We start from the raw sequence: 20,808 nt of genomic DNA on the forward strand, positions 1-20,808 counted from the left end.
GCACCCTTCACATACCCCCACTGTAGTCTCCATTGCCCCCCCCTCCCCAAAGCAATGTCCTTTGTCCCCTTCACACCCTCCCCTCCCATTATAGTCTACTCGGTCCCTTTTACATCCCCTCCCTCCCCACTGTACTCTCCTCTGCCCCCCCCCTTCCACAAAAAAGCAATGTCCGCTGCCCTTCACATCCCCCCTCTCCAAAGCAATGTCCTTTGTCCTCTTCACACCCTCCCCCCATTGTAGGCTACTCTGTCCCTTTTACACCCCCCACTGCAGTTCCCTCTGACACCTTCACCCCCCCCCCCCACTGTAGTCTCCTCTGCCCCCTTCACACACCCCCTCCCCAAAGCAATGTCCTTTGTCCCCTTTCACACACCCCCCCCCCACTGTAGTCTCCTCTGCCCCCTTCACACACCCCCTCCCCAAAGCAATGTCCTTTGTCCCCTTTCACACCCCCCCCCCATTGTAGTCTACTCTGTTACTTTTTTTACACCCCCCCCCCCCCCCACTGTAGTGCCCTCTGTCACCTTCACACACACACCCACTAGTCAGTCTCCTCTGCCCCCCACCCCCAAGCAATGTCACTATATATATATATATATATATATATATATATATATATAAACACTGATCGGTCTCCTCCCCCTATAGTTAGAACATACTGAGGGAACACAATTAACCCCTTGATCGCCAGCTAGTGTTAACCCCTTACCCACCAGTGACATTTATACAGTAATTTGTGATTTTTTTTTAGCTCCGATCGCTGTATAAATGTTATTTTCGCAGTAATCAGTGCATTTTTATAGCACTGTCCCTGTAAAAATGACAATGGTCCCAAAATCGTGTCAAAAGTGTCCGCCATAATGTCGCAGTCACGATATAATAATAAAAAAAAAATATTAAAATAAAAATGCTATAAAACCGATCCCCTATTGGATATGCAATTAGCGGACCTCCAGATGTTGCAGAACTACAAATCCCATGAGGCATAGCAAGACTCTGACAGCCACATGCATAACACTCAGAGGCAGAAGCATGATGGGACTTGTAGTTTTGCAACAGCTGGAGGCCAGCTAATTGCATATCCCTGCCCTATTGTTTAGATGCTATAAGTTTGGTTTGCGCAAATCAATAAACGCTTATTGCGATTTTTTTTTACCAAAGATATGTAGAAGATCGGCCTAAACTGAGGAAAAAGTTTGTATCAATTAACGCTTATTGCGTTTTTTTTTTCTTTACCAAAAATATGTAGACGAATTAGAGGTCGACCGATATGGGTTTTTCTCTGGCCGATGCCGATATTTAGAAATCTGGCCGGCCGATGGCCGATATATGATGCCGATTTTTGCGGCCGATATTTTTTTGGTGGCACTGGAAGATGGCATTGGCAGGTTTCACTTATTGGCACTAGCAGATGGCACTGATTGGCAGGTGGCACTGACTGGCAGGTGGCACTAATTGGCACTGGCAGATGGCACTGGTTGGCATTGGCAGGTGGCACTGGATGGAAGGGGGCACCAATTGGCACTGGCAGATGGCAAGTGGCACCAATTGGCACTGGCAGGTGGCAAAAAAAAAAAAAAAAAAAAAAGTGTCAGACCCCCCTCTCCCTCCAGTATAGACACTACCCCCTGCCTCCCGTAGTACAGACACCAGAGATCGGTGTGTCCCACGAGCGCAGGCCCCTCCTCCTCTGTGGGTGTAAACAGAGAGGAGAGGCGCCGCGCTGGGTGTACCAAGATGGCCGCGGCTCCGGAGCTAGGCCGAAGCCGCGGCCTTTCCTGATGCTGTGACCGCGGCGGCAATCCGCAGATTGCCGCCGCGGTCACAGCATCAGAAAAGGCCGCGGCTTCGGCCTAGCTCCGGAGCCGCGGCACCGCTAGCGGCCATGTAAAATATCGGCCTAATTTGGATACGAATCGGCCGATGCCAATTTCTCCAAAACGCCAAATATCGGCCGATATATCGGTCGACCTCTAAGAAGAATACGTATCGGCCTAAACGGAGGGATATATTTTTTGGGGGATATTTATTATAGCAAAAAGTAAAAAATATTGCATTTTTTTCACAATTGTCTCTCTATTTTTGTTTATAGCGCAAAAAATAAAAACCGCAGAGGTGATCAAATACCACCAAAAGAAAGCTCTATTTGTGAAAAAAAAGAAAGAAAAAAAAGGACGTCAATTTTGTTTGTGAGCCACGTCGCACGACCACACAAATCTGCAAAAAGTGGCCTGGTCATTGGGCAGCAAAACCCTCCAGGGCTGAAGTGGTTAATACAGCTTTAGAATACCTTAAATAGCCAGCAGTGAGAGGTTGATTTAGACCCCTTTCACACTGGGGCGGTTTGCAGGCGCTATTGCGCTAAACACCGCGCCTGCAAACCGACCTGAAACAGCGGCTGCTGTTTCTCCAGTGTGAAAGCCCCGAGGACTTTCACACTGGAGCGGTGCGCTAGCAGGACCGCTTCCCAAAAGTCCTGCTAGCCGCATCTTCGGAGCGGTGTGTTTAGCGCTCATTCCTATTGAAAGCGATGGGAAACCGTAGTTAATGCGCCTCTGCAGAGGCGCATTACCGGAGGTATTAACCCTTTTTCGGATACTAGCGGGGGGTTAAAACCGTCCGCTAGCGGCTGAATACCGCCGCAATTCTGACAGTAAAGTGCCGCTTTACCGCCACCGCACCTTCCGCCCCAGTCTGCAGAGGCGCATTACCGGCGGTATTAACCCTTTTTCGGACACTAGCGGGCGGGTAAAACCGTCCGCTAGCAGCCGGATACCGCCACAATTCTGACAGTAAAGCGCCGCTTTACCGCCACCGCACCAGTCTGCAGAGGCACATTACCGGCGGTATTAACCCTTTTTCCGACACTAGCGGGGGAGGGGGGGTAAAACCGTCCACTAGCGGCCGGATACCGCCGCAATTCTGACAGTAAAGCGCCGCTTTACCGCCACCGCACCTCCCGCCCCAGTCTGCTGAGGCGCATTACCGGCGGTATTAACCCTTTTTCGGACACGGGCGGGTAAAACCGTCCGCTGGCAGCCGGATACCGCCGCAATTCTGACAGTAAAGCGCCGCTTTACCGCCACCGCACCAGTCTGCAGATGCACATTACCGGCGGTATTAACCCTTTTTCCGACACTAGCGGGGGAGGGGGGGGGTAAAACCGTCCACTAGCGGCCGGTATGCGCCGCTTTACCGCCACCGCACCTCCCGCCCCAGTGTGAAAGGGGTCTTAGGTCTTAGCAGCAGAGGACCATGTTGGGTTGTAAAAACCGACAACAAAACTTGATAAATCCCCCATTAAATAAATAAAAAAAGTATAAAAGATAGAGAAACAAAATGGATTAAGTTCAGTCTGACTTTAAGTGAAAATAAAAGCCACACTTTTTGTTAAAAACAACAAAAACAAATAATGCCATTTTCAGTTCTGAACTTCACATTCAGTTTTTCGCCCAATATATACACTTCATTAAATTATTAATTACAACATTAAAAAGTCCTAGGGAGCGGAGAAGAGGAACATGGCGGTTGATTTTCAGGGTTTATAGCTGTGGATGGGGGCGGTCAGCGAGAGTTGGCCGTTGGGGGTGATCTCGCTGGCGTTGTCCTCCAGGAGGCCGGAGACGTCGGCGTTGGGAATGCTGTCATGGTAACTGCTGAAACTGATGTTGTCCTCCTTCAGCTCGATGGTCCAAAAGGGAGCGTTGAGCTTGCGGTTCCGATACTCCCTATAGACGTACACGCCGCCTACGAATCCCATGAGCAGGACCACCACGATTAAAATCACCGCCAGGATGATGATGTTGAACTGAGTCCAGGACATGTCCGCCATGGCGGAGGTACCGTTATTACCGGGGGACGTGGTCACCTCAATAGTCTGTAATGTTGTAGACTGACTTTTGCTGGATAAAAGAATCTCCGCCGTTGTGGCCGTTGTGACGGCAGCAGTTGCGCTTGTGATGTATTTCTCCTTGGGGGTCGCAGAGCTTTCTGGAACTATAGACAAAAAGAAGAGAAGTAAAGTAAGAAACATAATAGAGTTGTAGCAAGTGGTGTACACAATGTGACTACTGTTATACTTTCTATTCAGGATCTAAAGAGACGCCGTCACCAGCCCATTCAGGTCACAGCGACACCAGAATCGCTAGGATGGGCGCAAAACAAAAGCAGTGACCTCACCCGCTCTGTTATGTGACAACACTCACGCCTAGTCCCCAGCTATTACATACTGTCCCATACTGAGGAGAGATTGGGAGGGGGACGGGAGAGGGAGACAGACAGACAGAGAAAGAGGGAGAGAGAGAGAGGGACAGAGAGGGAGGGAGAGAGAGAGAGGGACAGAGAGGGAGGGAGAGAGAGAGAGGGACAGAGAGGGAGGGAGAGAGAGAGAGGGACAGAGAGGGAGGGAGAGAGAGAGAGGGAGAGAGGGACAGAGAGAGAGGGACAGAGAGGGAGGGAGAGAGAGAGAGAGAGAGGGACAGAGAGGGAGGGAGAGAGAGAGAGAGGGACAGAGAGGGAGGGAGAGAGAGAGAGGGACAGAGAGGGAGGGAGAGAGAGAGAGGGACAGAGAGGGAGGGAGCGAGAGAGAGGGACAGAGAGGGAGGGAGAGAGAGGGACAGAGAGGGAGGGAGAGAGAGGGACAGAGAGGGAGGGAGAGAGAGGGACAGAGAGGGAGGGACAGAGAGGGACGGAGAGAGAGGGAGGGACAGAGAGGGACGGAGAGGGAGGGACAGAGGGAGGGAGAGAGAGGGACAGAGAGGGAGGGAGAGAGAGGGACAGAGAGGGAGGGAGAGAGAGGGACAGAGAGGGAGGGAGAGAGAGGGACAGAGAGGGAGGGAGAGAGAGGGACAGAGAGGGAGGGAGAGAGAGGGACAGAGAGGGAGGGAGAGAGAGGGACAGAGAGGGAGGGAGAGAGAGGGAGAGAGAGGGACAGAGAGGGAGGGACAGAGAGGGAGGGAGAGAGAGGGACAGAGAGGGAGGGAGAGAGAGTGACAGAGAGGGAGGGAGAGAGAGGGAGAGAGAGGGACAGAGAGGGAGGGACAGAGAGGGACAGAGAGGGAGGGACAGAGAGGGACAGAGAGAGAGGGACAGAGAGGGAGGGAGAGAGAGGGACAGAGAGGGAGGGAGAGAGAGGGACAGAGAGGGAGGGAGAGAGAGGGACAGAGAGGGAGGGAGAGAGAGGGACAGAGAGGGAGGGAGAGAGAGGGACAGAGAGGGAGGGGGAGAGGGACAGAGAGGGAGGGGGAGAGGGACAGAGAGGGAGGGGGAGAGGGACAGAGAGGGAGAGGGAGGGGGACAGAGAGGGACAGAGAGGGAGGGGGACAGAGAGGGAGGGGGACAGAGAGGGAGGGGGACAGAGAGGGAGGGGGACAGAGAGGGAGGGGGACAGAGAGGGAGGGGGACAGAGAGGGAGGGGGACAGAGAGGGAGGGGGACAGAGAGGGAGGGGGACAGAGAGGGAGGGGGACAGAGAGGGAGGGGGACAGAGAGGGAGGGGGACAGAGAGGGAGGGGGACAGAGAGGGACAGCCCATGTGTCCCTTATAATAGAAGATTTGTGGCATATTGATGATTTATAGAACATTAAAGGGGTTTGCATCCATTGGTGGATGTCTCGCAGGTGTGGAGTGGAATATCACAGAGATGACACACACAGAGGACGGATGAGGTGTACACCTAGAAATAGACTGAACAGTCAGCACGTGGAATGTAATGGGTGTGACGGTGATGACAAATCTATGGAATGCACTGATAGGACAATACCTGTCCCTGAAATGTACAATACTAAAAGAAATGTTATCCTGCCTGTATTCTTGTGAACAGATGACTTCCTGTGCTGCACGCTTACCAGTTCCATGGTTTGCAAATGTGTCTGGACTACAGAACCCCTCCCTCCTATGGAACAAATGAAGGAAAAGATGTTTGTAGTCCAAATGAGGAGAGCAGCCTAGGGTGACACCGCTGTTGCTCCTCCATAGATACAGTGCAGGGAGTGAGCGTGGTCACCCTAAGACAGGAAGTGTGTTACTGGCAGGATCAGAAGGTGAGGTTGTCTTTGGGAAACAGACATATGAGTGCTGCCAGCATTGCTGCAGAGGTTGAAGGGGTGGGGGGTCAGCCAGGGAAGTGCTCAGACCATACGCCGCACACTGCATCAAATTGGTCTGTATGGCTGTCGTCCCAGAAGGAAGCCTCTTCTAAAGATGATGCACAAGAAAGTCCGCAAACAGTTTGCTGAAGACAAGCAGACTAAGGACATGGATTACTGGAACCTGTCCTGTGGTCTGATGAGACCAAGATAAACGTATTTGGTGTCAGATGGTGTCAGGCGTGTGTGGCGGAAACCAGGTGAGAAGGACAAAGACAAGTGTGTCTTGCCTACAGTCAGGCATGGTGGTGGGAGTGTCATGGTCTGGGGGTTCATAAGTGCTGCCGGCACTGGGGAGCTACAGATCATTGAGGGAACCATGAATGCCAACATGTACTGTGACATACTGAAGCAGAGTATGATCCCCTCCCTTCACAGACTGGACCGCAGGGTAGTATTCCAACATGATAACGACCCCAAACACACCTCCAAGACCACCACTGCCTTTCTAAAGAAGCTGAGGGTAAAGGTGATGGACTGGCCAAGCGTGTCTCCAGACCTAAACCCTATTGAGCATCTGTGGGACATCCTCAAACCGAAGGTGGAGGAGCGCAAGGTCTCCAACATCCACCAGCGCTGTGATGTCATCATGGAGGAGGGGAAGAGGACTCCAGTGGCAACCTGTGAAGCTCTGGTGACCTCCATGCCCAAAAGGGTTAAGGCAGTGCTGAGAAAATAATGGCGGCAACACAAAATATTGACTCTTTGGGCCCAATTTGGACATTTTCATTTAAGGGGTGTACTCAATTTTGTTGCCAGCGGTTTAGACATTAATGGCTGTGTGCTGAGTTATAGAGAGAGAGAGAGAGAGAGAGAGAGAGAGAGAGAGAGAGAGAGAGAGAGAGAGAGAGAGAGAGAGAGAGAGAGAGAGAGAGAGAGAGAGAGAGAGAGAGAGAGAACAAAAAAAAGAGGGGGGGGGGAGGAGAAAAAAAAAAAAAGGAGGGGGGAGATCAGTTGCTCTCTCTGTACAGAGTATCCATTGCCACCGGCCACATTGCTCTCTGCAGTGGGACCCCCTTCTGCCACCCGCAGAAGAGATCAAGTGGCCAATTAGCTCCTCAGATCACTTCTGCAAGAGAATCACCGGCTGAAAAAAAAAAAATGATACCAGGATGATTACCATAGCTGTGGGCATCATCCCGGTATAACTACTGAAACCCGAGGAGGAGCGCCATTTTATTCTGTAGGGTCTCTGTTAAAAAAATACTGGGATTTAAACAAACAGTGCCAGAAAAAAAGCCGAGTCAGTAAGTGGCTGTGGATGTAAACCACGATTGGAGGGGATGGTTTTGCTCGGTGTTTATAAACAAATGATAGAAATAATAATATTTAGTTTTATCTATACAAATGATACATCCTCTATATTGGAGAGTCCGGAGGTCACACCTTCTATTCCACAAATATAAATCCGCTATAATAAAACCATTTCTACATGTGGAGGAATTGAGGACCCGACTGGTGGTGTCCCCCTCCATATATCAAGGTCCCCAATCAGAGTCCACCTCCATATATCAAGGTCCCCAATCAGAGTCCACCTCCATATATCAAAGGTCCCCATCAGAGTCCACCTCCATACATCAAGGTCCATAATCAGAGTCCCCCTCCATATATTATCAAGACCCCCATCAGAGTCCACCTCCATATATCAGGGTCCCCAATCAGAGTCCACCTCCATATATCAAAGGTCCCCCATCAGAGTCCACCTCCATATATCAAAGGTCCCCAATCAGAGTCCACCTCCATATATCAGGGTCCCCAATCAGAGTCCACCTCCATATATCAGGGTCCCCAATCAGAGTCCACCCTCCATATATCAAGGTCTCCAATCAGAGTCCACCTCCATATATCAAGGTCCCCAATCAGAGTCCACCTCCATATATCAGGGTCCCCAATCAGAGTCCACCTCCATATAACAAGGGGCCCAATCAGAGTCCGCCTCCATATATCAAAGGTCTCCAATCAGAGTCCACCTCCATATATCAAGGTCCCCAATCAGAGTCCACCTCCATATATCAAGGTCCCCAATCAGAGTCCACCTCCATATATCAGGGTCCCCAATCAGAGTCCACCTCCATATATCAAGGTCCCCAATCAGAGTCCACCTCCATATATCAAGGTCTCCAATCAGAGTCCACCTCCATATAACAAGGGGCCCAATCAGAGTCCACCTCCATATATCAAAGGTCCCCAATCAGAGACCACCCTCCATATATCAAGGTCCCCAATCAGAGACCACCCTCCATATATCAAGGTCCCCAATCAGAGTCCACCTCCATATATCAGGGTCCCCAATCAGAGTCCACCTCCATATAACAAGGGGCCCAATCAGAGTCCACCTCCATAAATCAAAGGTCTCCAATCAGAGTCCACCTCCATATATCAAGGTCCCCAATCAGAGTCCACCCTCCATATATCAAGGTCCCCAATCAGAGTCCACCTCCATATATCAGGGTCCCCAATCAGAGTCCACCTCCATATATCAATGTCCCCAATCAGAGACCACCTCCATATATCAAGGTCTCCAATCAGAGTCCACCCTCCATATATCAAGGTCCCCAATCAGAGTCCACCTCCATATATCAAGGTCTCCAATCAGAGTCCACCTCCATATATCAAGGTCCCCAATCAGAGTCCACCTCCATATATCAAGGTCCCCAATCAGAGTCCACCCTCCATATATCAAGGTCCATAATCAGAGTCCCCCTCTGTGATACATTTGCCTATATGTCTCAGTTTACTGCTCCCTGCTAGCCAGGTTATTGATGTGCTAATGTCCCCTCACTATTTCTAAAGGTTAATTGATCTATTGTGTTGTGTGAAGGAGAGCTGGGTTTAAGTGGCTTGTGTTAATTATTCTGATTGCTTCATTGTGGTAATTATGTCTCTATATGCGGGGTCGAGCGGTCTGGTTGATGTATTCAGTACAGCTAGTGCTCAGCGTCATTGATGTCATTGTCTAAAGAAAATGTGTTTCAGCATCGGCCCCGTCGTGTCTACCTATAATCTGTATGGAAGCCCCAGTGTGAGGGGGGCGGAGATTTGTCATTGTAACAGTTTTGGAAATGACATATAAGCTGTGTGTGTTATAACATTAAAGTCTGTGTTGTTCCAGCAGTAAGCTGGTCTCATGTGTGGCTTTCTGGGCGATTCCAGGGATATCCCTCCTCGTGGAATATTGGGGTGATTTTCGTTATGGGAAGAAGGGAACGTTGACGGGGATATCATACCGATACCGTCACAATTGGTTGGTAGCAGTGGGATTTTTCCCTTCTATTCCCCTTCACACCCGGATTCCAAGCAGACACTGGAAGAACTACTGGAAGTTCGTGGAAGGATTGCTAGCAACAAAACCAAGCGGGTCATCATAGCAGAATCAATGGAGCTAGACCAGGAGGACGGGATTGCAGCAACGCCAGCAGTACAAGAGATGGAGACACCAGTGATTCAGGAGGAGGAATCGCCAGCCAACAAGCTAATGAGAGAGATGCTAGCGTGGTTCGGCCCGAACCCAACGCCAGATGTGGTACTGAAAGTGATGGACCTGTTAGTAAACGCAGAGCTACAGAAGGCTAAAGAAATAAGAGACGCGGAGCTACAGGAGGCTAAAGAAATAAGGGACGCAGAACTACAGAAGGATAAACAAATAAGAGACGCAGAGCTACAGTTAAAACTGGCAGCAGTCCAACAAGCAGCCGCACCTTCTACGAACAGTGAGTACAGCACAGCAGACGCAAGGAAGATTCCGTTTAGCGCTTTTAAAGCTTTTGATGAAAAGGACTGTGAGATTGATAACTTCCTGGCGGATTTTGAGCGACAATGTAACCTGCACCGAATAGCTAGAAGAGAGTGGGTTTCAATATTGTCAGGCAAACTGTCAGGCAAAGCTTCTGATGCTTTCCGGACCGTGCCAGATCAGGATATCCATAGCTACGCCCGGGTTAAAGAAGTGCTCCTGGCTCGTTATGCAGTAACCCCAGAGTCCCACCGACAGAAGTTCAGGGACTCACGCAAAACCACGAAAGACTCTTATGCGGAATGGGCATGCCAATTGTCCCGGTCGGCCTCTAACTGGGCTAACAGCAGCCAGGCCACCACCGCAGAGGACATTTTGCAACTAATGCTCCTGGAGCAATTTTACAATCACATCCAGACGGACGTCAAGGATTGGGTGAGAGATCGCAGGCCCATGACTCTACCAGAGGCCGCGAAGTTGGCGGATGAATATGCAGATACTCGCAAGACGAACCAGGTCACACCACAGGAACAACCTCCACCACAAACGGTGCCCTCACACCCACCAACCGCTAGATACCAACCGCCTAACAGACCGATGACATCTAGCCCTCGCTATCATCGCCAGGAGGGCAACGAACAACGCTGCTTCCGGTGCAAACAGCTGGGTCACTTCAAGCAGAATTGCCCCATGAATGACAACACCAGGTCAAATTGGTCTCAACCTGGGTACCGCCCACCAGCAGCAGCCCATTGTGTAGACTCGGCTTGGGATCCAAAGGAGCTGGGTCAGGAAGAACCATTGGGCACCCCTTACGAAGCCCTCATGGTACAATCTGTTATTACGGACAACAGGGAACACCATTGTCAGCTGGTCATGGGCGACAGCCCTGAGCCGGAGGGGCCCTGGAGGGAGCTGGGCAGAAAGAGGCACCGCCGGCCACCCTTCAAGAAGAAGAGGTCCTGGAAGCCGTATAACAAGCTGACCTGGGAGGAGAAGAAGCGACTGGAGGAGAGGGAGTCGCAGCGGGCGTCCCAGATGCGTGCCGAGATGTTCGCCAAGGGCCCACCGGTGGCCCCTTACACCACCACCCAGTTCCTGATGATGAAGGACCACGTGGAGAGCCTGCAGGACATGAGCAAGCAGGAGCTGATCCGTGAGTACATAGAGCTGGAGGAGTGCATAAGCCGCAGGGAGGAGGAGAACAACCACCTGAGGTCACAGCAGCATGAACTGGAGATGGAGCTGGAGAAGCTCCAAGAGGAGAACCGGCGGCTGCGGAGGGAGCAGGGGGTGGCTGACCTTATGGGGCTCTGATTCCCCTCCCCCCCCCCCCCGGACTCTGAGCACCAGTGCTACAGCATTTCAACAAATATAACTTTTTCTTTTTATGAATCTCCTGGGATTGTCACTTCAGAGCCATAACCTGCCCCCTCCCATAGCGGGACACCTAGACGGCGGCGCACAGACCCATTCGCTGTCTTCACACTGACTTCTGGTGACTTTGCAGATCGCACAAAGACTTGGGGACTGACCGGCGTGTGATCTGACGACCCGGTGACATACCTGAGTCTGAAGCAGTTGCCAAGGGAGGTCAGTCATGCCAAACGGAGTTAACCTCTGACTAATAGCTCTGAACCCGTCAACCCTACTGGACCAGGGAAGGTCCAACCGGGTTTGCCGGAGCAGGGAGCAAAAGGGGGGCCATTGTGATACATTTGCCTATATGTCTCAGTTTACTGCTCCCTGCTAGCCAGGTTATTGATGTGCTAATGTCCCCTCACTATTTCTAAAGGTTAATTGATCTATTGTGTTGTGTGAAGGAGAGCTGGGTTTAAGTGGCTTGTGTTAATTATTCTGATTGCTTCATTGTGGTAATTATCTCTCTATATGCGGGGTCGAGCGGTCTGGTTGATGTATTCAGTACAGCTAGTGCTCAGCGTCATTGATGTCATTGTCTAAAGAAAATGTGTTTCAGCATCGGCCCCGTCGTGTCTACCTATAATCTGTATGGAAGCCCCAGTGTGAGGGGGGCGGAGATTTGTCATTGTAACAGTTTTGGAAATGACATATAAGCTGTGTGATATAACATTAAAGTCTGTGTTGTTCAAGCAGTAAGCTGGTCTCATGTGTGGCTTTCTGGGCGATTCCAGGGATATCCCTCCTCGTGGAATATTGGGGTGATTTTCGTTATGGGAAGAAGGGAACGTTGACGGGGATATCATACCGATACCGTCACACCCTCCATATATTATCAAGACCCCCATCAGAGTCCACCTCCATATAACAAGGGGCCCAATCAGAGTCCGCCTCCATATATCAAAGGTCTCCAATCAGAGTCCACCTCCATATATCAAGGTCCCCAATCAGAGTCCACCTCCATATATCAAGGTCTCCAATCAGAGTCCACCTCCATATAACAAGGGGCCCAATCAGAGACCACCTCCATATATCAAGGTCCCCAATCAGAGACCACCTCCATATATCAATGTCCCCAACAGAGTCCACCTCCATATATCAAGGTCCCCAATCAGAGTCCACCTCCATATATCAAGGTCTCCATCAGAGTCCACCCTCCATATATCAAGGTCCATAATCAGAGTCCACCTCCATATATCAAAGGTCTCCATCAGAGTCCACCCTCCATATATCAAGGTCCATAATCAGAGTCCACCTCCATATATCAAGGTCCATAATCAGAGTCCACCTCCATATATCAAAGGTCTCCATCAGAGTCCACCCTCCATATATCAAGGTCCACAATCAGAGTCCACCCTCCATATATCAAAGGTCTCCATCAGAGTCCACCCTCCATATATCAAGGTCTCCATCAGAGTCCCCCTCCATATATCAAGGTCTCCATCAGAGTCCACCCTCCATATATCAAGGTCTCCATCAGAGTCCACCCTCCATATATCAAGGTCTCCATCAGAGTCCACCCTCCATATATCAAAGGTCTCCATCAGAGTCCACCCTCCATATATCAAGGTCCCCAATCAGAGTCCACCCTCCATATATCAAGGTCCATAATCAGAGTCCCCCTCCATATATCAAAGGTCTCCATCAGAGTCCACCCTCCATATATCAAAGGTCTCCATCAGAGTCCACCCTCCATATATCAAAGGTCTCCATCAGAGTCCACCCTCCATATATCAAAGGTCTCCATCAGAGTCCACCCTCCATATATCAAAGGTCCCCATCAGAGTCCACCTCCATATATCAAAGGTCCCCAATCAGAGTCCACCTCCATATATCAAGGTCTCCAATCAGAGTCCACCCTCCATATATCAAGGTCCCCAATCAGAGTCCACCTCCATATATCAAGGTCTCCAATCAGAGTCCACCTCCATATATCAAGGTCCCCAATCAGAGTCCACCTCCATATATCAAGGTCCCCAATCAGAGTCCACCTCCATATATCAGGGTCTCCAATCAGAGTCCACCTCCATATATCAAGGTCCCCAATCAGAGTCCACCTCCATATATCAAGGTCTCCAATCAGAGTCCACCTCCATATATCAAAGGTCCCCATCAGAGTCCCCCTCCATATATCAAAGGTCCCCAATCAGAGTCCACCTCCATATATCAAGGTCCCCAATCAGAGTCCACCTCCATATATCAAGGTCTCCAATCAGAGTCCACCTCCATATATCAAAGGTCCCCATCAGAGTCCCCCTCCATATATCAAAGGTCCCCAATCAGAGTCCACCTCCATATATCAGGGTCCCCAATCAGAGACCACCTCCATATATCAATGTCCCCAATCAGAGTCCACCTCCATATATCAAGGTCTCCATCAGAGTCCACCCTCCATATATCAAAGGGCCCAATCAGAGTCCACCTCCATATATCAAGGTCTCCATCAGAGTCCACCCTCCATATATCAAGGTCCATAATCAGAGTCCACCTCCATATATCAGGGTCTCCAATCAGAGTCCACCTCCATATATCAAGGTCCCCAATCAGAGTCCACCTCCATATATCAAGGTCTCCAATCAGAGTCCACCTCCATATATCAAAGGTCCCCATCAGAGTCCCCCTCCATATATCAAAGGTCCCCAATCAGAGTCCACCTCCATATATCAAGGTCCCCAATCAGAGTCCACCTCCATATATCAAGGTCTCCAATCAGAGTCCACCTCCATATATCAAAGGTCCCCATCAGAGTCCCCCTCCATATATCAAAGGTCCATAATCAGAGTCCACCTCCATATATCAATGTCCCCAATCAGAGTCCACCCTCCATATATCAAGGTCCCCAATCAGAGTCCACCCTCCATATATCAAGGTCCCCAATCAGAGTCCACCTCCATATATCAAGGTCTCCAATCAGAGTCCACCTCCATATATCAAGGTCCCCAATCAGAGTCCACCTCCATATATCAAGGTCCCCAATCAGAGTCCACCTCCATATATCAGGGTCCCCAATCAGAGTCCACCTCCATATAACAAGGGGCCCAATCAGAGTCCGCCTCCATATATCAAAGGTCTCCAATCAGAGTCCACCTCCATATATCAAGGTCCCCAATCAGAGTCCACCTCCATATATCAAGGTCTCCAATCAGAGTCCACCTCCATATATCAAAGGTCCCCATCAGAGTCCCCCTCCATATATCAAAGGTCCCCAATCAGAGTCCACCTCCATATATCAGGGTCCCCAATCAGAGACCACCTCCATATATCAATGTCCCCAATCAGAGTCCACCTCCATATATCAAGGTCTCCATCAGAGTCCACCCTCCATATATCAAAGGGCCCAATCAGAGTCCACCTCCATATATCAAGGTCTCCATCAGAGTCCACCCTCCATATATCAAGGTCCATAATCAGAGTCCACCTCCATATATCAATGTCCCCAATCAGAGTCCACCCTCCATATATCAAAGGTCTCCATCAGAGTCCACCTCCATATATCAAGGTCTCCATCAGAGTCCCCCTCCATATATCAAGGTCTCCATCAGAGTCCACCCTCCATATATCAAGGTCTCCATCAGAGTCCACCTCCATATATCAAAGGTCTCCATCAGAGTCCACCTCCATATATCAAAGGTCCCCAATCAGAGTCCACCTCCATATATCAATGTCCCCAATCAGAGTCCACCTCCATATATCAAGGTCTCCAATCGGAGACCACCTCCATATATCAAGGTCTCCAATCAGAGTCCACCCTCCATATATCAAAGGTCCCCATCAGAGTCCACCTCCATATATCAAAGGTCCCCAATCAGAGTCCACCTCCATATATCAGGGTCCCCAATCAGAGTCCACCTCCATATATCAAGGTCTCCAATCAGAGTCCACCTCCATATAACAAGGGGCCCAATCAGAGTCCGCCTCCATATATCAAAGGTCTCCAATCAGAGTCCACCTCCATATATCAAGGTCCCCAATCAGAGTCCACCTCCATATATCAAGGTCCCCAATCGGAGACCACCTCCATATATCAAGGTCTCCAATCAGAGTCCACCCTCCATATATCAAAGGTCCCCATCAGAGTCCACCTCCATATATCAAAGGTCCCCAATCAGAGTCCACCTCCATATATCAGGGTCCCCAATCAGAGTCCACCTCCATATATCAAGGTCTCCAATCAGAGTCCACCTCCATATAACAAGGGGCCCAATCAGAGTCCGCCTCCATATATCAAAGGTCTCCAATCAGAGTCCACCTCCATATATCAAGGTCCCCAATCAGAGTCCACCTCCATATATCAAGGTCTCCAATCAGAGTCCACCTCCATATAACAAGGGGCCCAATCAGAGTCCACCTCCATATATCAAAGGTCTCCAATCAGAGTCCACCTCCATATATCAAGGTCCCCAATCAGAGACCACCCTCCATATATCAAGGTCCCCAATCAGAGTCCACCTCCATATATCAGGGTCCCCAATCAGAGTCCACCTCCATATAATAAGGGGCCCAATCAGAGTCCACCTCCATATATCAAAGGTCTCCAATCAGAGTCCACCCTCCATATATCAAGGTCCCCAATCAGAGTCCACCTCCATATATCAGGGTCCCCAATCAGAGTCCACCTCCATATATCAATGTCCCCAATCGGAGACCACCTCCATATATCAAGGTCTCCAATCAGAGTCCACCTCCATATATCAAGGTCTCCAATCAGAGTCCACCTCCATATATCAAGGTCCCCAATCAGAGTCCACCTCCATATATCAAGGTCCCCATCAGAGTCCACCTCCATATATCAAGGTCTCCATCAGAGTCCACCTCCATATATCAAGGTCTCCAATCAGAGTCCACCTCCATATATCAAGGTCCCCAATCAGAGTCCACCCTCCATATATCAAGGTCCATAATCAGAGTCCCCCTCCATATATTATCAAGACCCCCATCAGAGTCCACCTCCATATATCAGGGTCCCCAATCAGAGTCCACCTCCATATAACAAGGGGCCCAATCAGAGTCCGCCTCCATATATCAAAGGTCTCCAATCAGAGTCCACCTCCATATATCAAGGTCCCCAATCAGAGTCCACCTCCATATATCAAGGTCTCCAATCAGAGTCCACCTCCATATAACAAGGGGCCCAATCAGAGACCACCTCCATATATCAAGGTCCCCAATCAGAGACCACCTCCATATATCAAGGTCCCCAATCAGAGACCACCTCCATATATCAATGTCCCCAATCAGAGTCCACCTCCATATATCAAGGTCCCCAATCAGAGACCACCTCCATATATCAATGTCCCCAATCAGAGTCCACCTCCATATATCAAGGTCTCCATCAGAGTCCACCCTCCATATATCAAGGTCCATAATCAGAGTCCACCTCCATATATCAAGGTCCCCAATCAGAGTCCACCCTCCATATATCAAGGTCCATAATCAGAGTCCACCTCCATATATCAAAGGTCTCCATCAGAGTCCACCCTCCATATATCAAGGTCCATAATCAGAGTCCACCTCCATATATCAAGGTCCCCAATCAGAGTCCACCCTCCATATATCAAGGTCCATAATCAGAGTCCACCTCCATATATCAAAGGTCTCCATCAGAGTCCACCTCCATATATCAAGGTCTCCATCAGAGTCCCCCTCCATATATCAAGGTCTCCATCAGAGTCCACCCTCCATATATCAAGGTCTCCATCAGAGTCCACCTCCATATATCAAAGGTCTCCATCAGAGTCCACCCTCCATATATCAAGGTCTCCATCAGAGTCCACCCTCCATATATCAAAGGTCTCCATCAGAGTCCACCCTCCATATATCAAGGTCTCCAATCAGAGTCCACCTCCATATATCAAAGGTCCCCATCAGAGTCCCCCTCCATATATCAAAGGTCCCCAATCAGAGTCCACCTCCATATATCAAGGTCCCCAATCAGAGTCCACCTCCATATATCAAGGTCTCCAATCAGAGTCCACCTCCATATATCAAAGGTCCCCATCAGAGTCCCCCTCCATATATCAAAGGTCCCCAATCAGAGTCCACCTCCATATATCAGGGTCCCCAATCAGAGACCACCTCCATATATCAATGTCCCCAATCAGAGTCCACCTCCATATATCAAGGTCTCCATCAGAGTCCACCCTCCATATATCAAAGGGCCCAATCAGAGTCCACCTCCATATATCAAGGTCTCCATCAGAGTCCACCCTCCATATATCAAGGTCCATAATCAGAGTCCACCTCCATATATCAGGGTCTCCAATCAGAGTCCACCTCCATATATCAAGGTCCCCAATCAGAGTCCACCTCCATATATCAAGGTCTCCAATCAGAGTCCACCTCCATATATCAAAGGTCCCCATCAGAGTCCCCCTCCATATATCAAAGGTCCCCAATCAGAGTCCACCTCCATATATCAAGGTCCCCAATCAGAGTCCACCTCCATATATCAAGGTCTCCAATCAGAGTCCACCTCCATATATCAAAGGTCCCCATCAGAGTCCCCCTCCATATATCAAAGGTCCATAATCAGAGTCCACCTCCATATATCAATGTCCCCAATCAGAGTCCACCCTCCATATATCAAAGGTCTCCATCAGAGTCCACCTCCATATATCAAGGTCTCCATCAGAGTCCCCCTCCATATATCAAGGTCTCCATCAGAGTCCACCCTCCATATATCAAGGTCTCCATCAGAGTCCACCCTCCATATATCAAGGTCTCCATCAGAGTCCACCTCCATATATCAAAGGTCCCCATCAGAGTCCACCTCCATATATCAAAGGTCCCCAATCAGAGTCCACCTCCATATATCAATGTCCCCAATCAGAGTCCACCTCCATATATCAAGGTCTCCAATCAGAGTCCACCCTCCATATATCAAGGTCCCCAATCGGAGACCACCTCCATATATCAAGGTCTCCAATCAGAGTCCACCCTCCATATATCAAGGTCCCCAATCAGAGTCCACCTCCATATATCAAGGTCTCCAATCAGAGTCCACCTCCATATATCAAGGTCCCCAATCAGAGTCCACCTCCATATATCAAGGTCCCCAATCAGAGTCCACCTCCATATATCAGGGTCCCCAATCAGAGTCCACCTCCATATAACAAGGGGCCCAATCAGAGTCCGCCTCCATATATCAAAGGTCTCCAATCAGAGTCCACCTCCATATATCAAGGTCCCCAATCAGAGTCCACCTCCATATATCAAGGTCTCCAATCAGAGTCCACCTCCATATATCAAAGGTCCCCATCAGAGTCCCCCTCCATATATCAAAGGTCCCCAATCAGAGTCCACCTCCATATATCAGGGTCCCCAATCAGAGACCACCTCCATATATCAATGTCCCCAATCAGAGTCCACCTCCATATATCAAGGTCTCCATCAGAGTCCACCCTCCATATATCAAAGGGCCCAATCAGAGTCCACCTCCATATATCAAGGTCTCCATCAGAGTCCACCCTCCATATATCAAGGTCCATAATCAGAGTCCACCTCCATATATCAATGTCCCCAATCAGAGTCCACCCTCCATATATCAAAGGTCTCCATCAGAGTCCACCTCCATATATCAAGGTCTCCATCAGAGTCCCCCTCCATATATCAAGGTCTCCATCAGAGTCCACCTCCATATATCAAGGTCTCCATCAGAGTCCACCTCCATATATCAAGGTCTCCATCAGAGTCCACCTCCATATATCAAAGGTCTCCATCAGAGTCCACCTCCATATATCAAAGGTCTCCATCAGAGTCCACCTCCATATATCAAAGGTCCCCAATCAGAGTCCACCTCCATATATCAATGTCCCCAATCAGAGTCCACCTCCATATATCAAGGTCTCCAATCGGAGACCACCTCCATATATCAAGGTCTCCAATCAGAGTCCACCCTCCATATATCAAAGGTCCCCATCAGAGTCCACCTCCATATATCAAAGGTCCCCAATCAGAGTCCACCTCCATATATCAGGGTCCCCAATCAGAGTCCACCTCCATATATCAAGGTCTCCAATCAGAGTCCACCTCCATATAACAAGGGGCCCAATCAGAGTCCGCCTCCATATATCAAAGGTCTCCAATCAGAGTCCACCTCCATATATCAAGGTCCCCAATCAGAGTCCACCTCCATATATCAAGGTCCCCAATCGGAGACCACCTCCATATATCAAGGTCTCCAATCAGAGTCCACCCTCCATATATCAAAGGTCCCCATCAGAGTCCACCTCCATATATCAAAGGTCCCCAATCAGAGTCCACCTCCATATATCAGGGTCCCCAATCAGAGTCCACCTCCATATATCAAGGTCTCCAATCAGAGTCCACCTCCATATAACAAGGGGCCCAATCAGAGTCCGCCTCCATATATCAAAGGTCTCCAATCAGAGTCCACCTCCATATATCAAGGTCCCCAATCAGAGTCCACCTCCATATATCAAGGTCTCCAATCAGAGTCCACCTCCATATAACAAGGGGCCCAATCAGAGTCCACCTCCATATATCAAAGGTCTCCAATCAGAGTCCACCTCCATATATCAAGGTCCCCAATCAGAGACCACCCTCCATATATCAAGGTCCCCAATCAGAGTCCACCTCCATATATCAGGGTCCCCAATCAGAGTCCACCTCCATATAATAAGGGGCCCAATCAGAGTCCACCTCCATATATCAAAGGTCTCCAATCAGAGTCCACCCTCCATATATCAAGGTCCCCAATCAGAGTCCACCTCCATATATCAGGGTCCCCAATCAGAGTCCACCTCCATATATCAATGTCCCCAATCGGAGACCACCTCCATATATCAAGGTCTCCAATCAGAGTCCACCTCCATATATCAAGGTCTCCAATCAGAGTCCACCTCCATATATCAAGGTCCCCAATCAGAGTCCACCTCCATATATCAAGGTCCCCATCAGAGTCCACCTCCATATATCAAGGTCTCCATCAGAGTCCACCTCCATATATCAAGGTCTCCAATCAGAGTCCACCTCCATATATCAAGGTCCCCAATCAGAGTCCACCCTCCATATATCAAGGTCCATAATCAGAGTCCCCCTCCATATATTATCAAGACCCCCATCAGAGTCCACCTCCATATATCAGGGTCCCCAATCAGAGTCCACCTCCATATAACAAGGGGCCCAATCAGAGTCCGCCTCCATATATCAAAGGTCTCCAATCAGAGTCCACCTCCATATATCAAGGTCCCCAATCAGAGTCCACCTCCATATATCAAGGTCTCCAATCAGAGTCCACCTCCATATAACAAGGGGCCCAATCAGAGACCACCTCCATATATCAAGGTCCCCAATCAGAGACCACCTCCATATATCAAGGTCCCCAATCAGAGACCACCTCCATATATCAATGTCCCCAATCAGAGTCCACCTCCATATATCAAGGTCCCCAATCAGAGACCACCTCCATATATCAATGTCCCCAATCAGAGTCCACCTCCATATATCAAGGTCTCCATCAGAGTCCACCCTCCATATATCAAGGTC

The 20,808-nt window shown here is 49.6% G+C and overlaps 1 protein-coding gene across 1 annotated transcript in view; it reads right to left on the reverse strand.

The window, feature by feature from the left end:
- Positions 1-3,347: 3,347 nt before the first annotated feature.
- The window catches only part of LOC120913098 (mucin-2-like), a 19,731-nt gene continuing 2,270 nt past the window's right edge, over positions 3,348-20,808 (reverse strand). The window contains exon 2 of the mRNA XM_040322799.1: positions 3,348-3,999. Within this exon, the coding sequence (XP_040178733.1) occupies positions 3,539-3,999 (461 nt within the window). The 3' untranslated portion in view covers positions 3,348-3,538. The remainder of the gene's footprint in view (positions 4,000-20,808) is intronic.

The sequence above is a fragment of the Rana temporaria genome, chromosome 9, assembly GCF_905171775.1.
Source record: "Rana temporaria chromosome 9, aRanTem1.1, whole genome shotgun sequence".
NCBI classification, from domain to species: domain Eukaryota; kingdom Metazoa; phylum Chordata; class Amphibia; order Anura; family Ranidae; genus Rana; species Rana temporaria.